At 46.0% G+C, this 4,641-nt stretch overlaps 1 protein-coding gene across 1 annotated transcript; it reads right to left on the bottom strand.

The window, feature by feature from the left end:
* Positions 1-844: 844 nt before the first annotated feature.
* Positions 845-3,180, bottom strand: LOC123089961 (UPF0481 protein At3g47200). The gene is made up of 4 exons (XM_044511481.1): positions 3,121-3,180; positions 3,013-3,025; positions 2,298-2,920; positions 845-1,912 (listed from the first exon to the last, which is right to left on the bottom strand). The coding sequence occupies exons 1-4, from the start codon at positions 3,178-3,180 to the stop codon at positions 1,205-1,207; spliced, it is 1,404 nt and encodes a 467-aa protein (XP_044367416.1). The 3' UTR covers positions 845-1,204.
* Between the last annotated feature and the right edge of the window lie 1,461 nt (positions 3,181-4,641).

Raw genomic sequence — 4,641 nt, 5'->3', positions numbered from 1 at the left:
CGGACATAAAGGGCTTGCTACAAGTTGCAAACGAGACATTGAACGAAAAATATCTTGGGATGCCATCTGATGCGAGGTCATCCACGAATGGGGCATTTAAATACTTAAAGGATCGCTTATGGAGCAGGGTCCAGGGATAGATTGAAAGAACTATGTCAATGTCTGGGAAAGAAAATTTGGTAAAGTCAGTAGCCCAAGTTGTGCCCGTATACTCTATGTCTTGCTTCAAGCTTTCAAGGGGTCTATGTGGGAAACTAAACATGTTAATCAGGAAATTTTGGTGGGGAAGTATAGATGGACAGTGAAAGCCACACTGGGTTTCTTGGAAGGACATGATGCAACCCAAAGGCATGGGAGGCCTAGGGTTCAAGGATTTCTAGTTGTTTAATTTATCTCTGCTTGCAAGGCTGGCGGATTGGGTTGAGCAAGCAGTTAGATAAGAGATTAGAATATGTTGTTCCTATCAAGGCGGTCGCAACAAAGGGGGTTACATCTATTGTGGAAGAACCTGTCCATGGCGAGGGTACGGGCTGGGCTCGACATGTAGTCGTAAAGAGTAAAAATACTTCCCGGCGTTGAGTGGGCATGACCCGTGTGTATGATGAATAGAGGGAACGGGGGAGAGAGTAACGTACCACGCGAACAAACCCATGCTCCAAAACCACCTTCCATGCATCAGGGCGGGGGAAGAGGGGAGTCATATGTCCATTTTTGTGAACTTCAGGTTGTCATATACCCAAGTTTATATTATATTCATGAAATCTTAAAGGTTATCTGGATTAAACATTTTTGTAGTTGTGAACAAAAACTTTTTAGTCAAGATACATGAATTTATTCCCAAATTATTCGTTGCATAGATGTCCATAATGAATGAAACTTATATACATGTTGTTAACACACATTGTATGCTTAAAAACACAATATCGAATGTACATTTAGATGGTACTCGCTCCTTGCAAATTATAGTGCACATAAGATTTCTTTTATCAAATCGCCAAACTTCATAAAACTAGACCAAGTTTATAGAAAAAATTATCGATATTTTCTATACCAAACCAATAGCACTATATTTATATATGGTGTACATTTTGTATGTAAATGTTTATTTAGTATAAATTCAGTCACAGTTTACAAAGTTTGTCTTTGAAAAAAAAAACTTATATGCACTATAATTTGGCGGGGATGGCATACTAACTTACTACTACTAGGATATGAGCTTGTAAAAGGGTGCAACCGTATAGAAGGTCTGCAAAAGTGTGGCAACTAGTAGAATAACGGTGGCGACGAGGGAAATGAACACCCAAGGGTTTCTCAAGTAGGTTTGTATGAAGTTAGCCCGCCACCTGTTCCATCTCTTCCTGCAGTGGGCATTCACCTGTCGCTGCACATCGTGGAGCCTACTAGACGGGCTCATCACTCCTCCCTTGTTTAGCGTGTTGTTTAGGAGCTTGGCGACCTCTTCATCGCTGCCCAACCCACTCTCGATAATCATCTTAGATCTGAGTAGGGCCACATCCTTGGCTGAGCTAATCATGTTGTCCATGAAGATCACGTAGGCCGTCACGGCATTGCCAGCAGAAGGGTGGAGCCGTTCGAATGCCATTAGATTGAGGAACCTCTTCTCGGTGCCTTCGTTGACCCTAACCGCCGGCATGCTTAGCACGCCATGCTCGAAGTGGACATCGAGGAGGCTGTCGGTATCGCTCACCTTGAAATGGATTCCTGCTTCATAAATCTCCATCGCGGAGGGCATGACATACGCCTTTGATCCTCTGCGATCTTGGTGGTCGTCGTGGGTAAGGCTTTGGTGTAAGATGTCCAGGGGGTGGAGCCCTCGAGGGTTTATATCAACCACATGTCGGCGCCAAGGACAGAGGGAATCAAGCACCAACTTTCTTATCTCTCGAGCATCCTGTAGGAAAGTTGACATATATAGAGGGTTACAGCTAACGTGCATTATGCGTTGTATTTTTAAAATTTCATCATGCAATGTTGATCGTGATTATAGGTATGACGACCTACCATCGACACACATACACATTTACATTTTATTGACTTTTAACAGCTCAGTGATATGATGGTATGTGTGCACCTACAAAAAATTTAGTACATTGCAGTCTGAACCGCCTATTTTGATACATGTTAATCTAAATGGTGGTACTCCCTCCGTAAGAAATATAAGAGCGTTTAGATCACTAGTGATCTAAATGCATTTTCATATGAAATAAATGAAAATAAAAAATATGAGAAAAAAGTAATGAATGGATATGGAGGTAATTAAGGAGAGCAGTACGGACCTGATATTTGTCATGATCGAGAACAAGGAATAGCCTGTGGAGAAGAAGCAGAGGCAGCTGGTTCTCCATGACGACCATGTCTGACTGGATATACAGCCACAAGTAGAGGTAACCGTACTGACTAAAGACGGGGTCGTTGGGCGCGTAGTCCCCCTGCACCTTCCCCCGCAGCGCGTCCATCCTCATGGCTTCCACCAGGAAGCAGCCGTCGGTGAGCATGAGCTCCACGAACCGCTGCCGGTTGTCGTCCCCGCGCCACTCGGCGCCGAGGTCCTTGTACGCCTCCTGTAGCTGCGGCGTGACCTCCGCCACGGCGTTGACGAACTCCCGCAGCGGCCTCCCGGAGCGCTTGACGAGGTGTACCACGGCGCGGCGCTTGTGCTCCTCCATGGGGAGCAGGTCAGGCTCGCCGTGGTGGAAGGGGCCAAGGGAGACGAGCTCCGGCCGGTACGCCTTGGTGTTGTGCAGGTTCTTGATCCGCTCGGGGACGAGGTAGATGGAGTGCCGCTTCCAGCGCGCCATCTCCACCGCCGGGTCGATGTCGCCGATCGTCCTCTCCATCTCCATCACCCAGCTGCTGGAGCCGATGGACGGCGCCTTCTCCATTTTATTAGACTTCGTAGCTCACCCAGCTTGCTGGTTTCCCGCTATATAGAGGGATGGGGAAGCCGGGGAGGCCTTGCGTACATCGGTAGGAAAATACGTAGCAACGTACCATGCAGCACATTCTGTACGTAGCAACTGATCGAGCAAGGCTGGCTTTACATGGAATCGTATAGCTACTCCAACAACATATGCATATACGTACGTGTGTGCTAAGTACTTTGGTGTAGTCGAACGGCGGCGGCGTAACGATTACCAAAGATATGAAAGGACACTTCATGGAACAGCCGGAATATGTGACAAAGGGTGTCTACTAAAGCTACCTGATCTAGCTAGATACTGCTCTCTATGCATACAGTAGACGGAGCACGGTGGTATATACAGTGCTAATGGCAGCGAACCGGAACCTTTCTTAGGTGGGAGGCAAAGAAAAAGACCCGGCCGGCCGGCCCGGCCATGCGGGGAAGCGTGTGTGGTTGGTGCACTCTGTCGCGCTTTATGCATGTGTGTTGCCTCCGTCACACGCTCGGGGCTCGGCAGTGCAGCAGGTGAAACTTGGTGATGGTGCCCGGCTCAGCGGTGCAACAGGTGAAACTAGGTCATGGTGCACTGGATAGTGCACCCCGCTGTGTGTCGTCAAGAAAATAAATACTACAAATTAAACAAAAATACTTTCAACAACAAAAAAGGCATATATTAGTTCAAGAGCATGGCGTTGCAGTGGCGTCTACGAGCGCGCACGTACATCTCGGTGGCATGAGTGCGTTGGCGAAGCTGATTTGCTGAAGTTTAGACCAATGCTCAAAGTATTTTCACATATCTTACTATACGCTTGGCAACAGTCAAATGAATAGTAGTTAAGAAACTAGCATACTTTGTTAACAGAAAAAGAAATGTTAGGTCTCGTAAGAGTCAGATACTGAAGTGCTCCTATCAAACTTCTGTATTTTGTGCTAGCACTAATGCTGCTACTACTGTTGTTGTTTGACTTTACACTAAAATTATGTATATTACTACTGTCATTGCTACTGCTACTATGCTACCATTGTTGCTGCTATACTACTGTTGTTGTGCCGCTGAACTTTTTCTGTACACTAGACCTATCAACTGGCTGAAGAGCTCTATATATGTTCGTGTTGCTGAAGTTTTTCTTTACACTGAACCTATTAATTGGCTGAAGAGCTCTATATATGTGGCTACAGATTCAGCTAGATGTTTCATTAGAAAAAAAAACACATCTATATATTTTGCAAAAGTAATGTGTCACCAGAAGATGCACAAAAGAGAAGGCATAGTCGTGGAGTGATTTGTACTGTAGTATTATAATATGTTGCAGATGCGATTGGTCTTTCCCAACACGTTATGCTGCAGAAATTTTCGGTGAAAATTCCTGCGACTTGTTAAAATTTTGGCCTTATTTCTAAGGAAACGAAAGTTTTAGGGTGTTGGCTGCAAAATATTAAGGACTTGATTGCAGGTTATGTTTTTCGTGCGGATGTTTTTCTTGGGAATATTAGTAATAGACTACAAAGTTGGTGCGCGTACATCGCTGAGGATGCCGTGGGAGGTCACCGGATAGAAATCGGGACACTCGCACATGCCGGTGTCGCTGTGGTGCAGCGTTCGATGCACCGGCACCTACCGCTAGAAGTCTCAGCTGCGGTAGAGCACCACGAGGCCCCGGTGGTTCTCCTTAGTTCCCGATCACCAGGCGGTAGACCTCATGCAGTGGCTACTTGTA

This window comes from Triticum aestivum, chromosome 4B (assembly GCF_018294505.1).
Source record: "Triticum aestivum cultivar Chinese Spring chromosome 4B, IWGSC CS RefSeq v2.1, whole genome shotgun sequence".
NCBI lineage: Eukaryota > Viridiplantae > Streptophyta > Magnoliopsida > Poales > Poaceae > Triticum > Triticum aestivum.
This window is presented reverse-complemented; position numbering and strand designations above follow the sequence as displayed.

Excerpts from the sequence above, each read along its gene's own strand:
- LOC123089961 (XM_044511481.1), bottom strand. The coding sequence starts at position 3,180 with ATGAAGTGTCCTTTCATATCTTTGGTAATCGTTACGCCGCCGCCGTTC. Across the intron at positions 1,913-2,297 it reads TCGATCATGACAAATATCAG|GATGCTCGAGAGATAAGAAA; the intron begins GTCCGTACTGCT and ends ACTTTCCTACAG.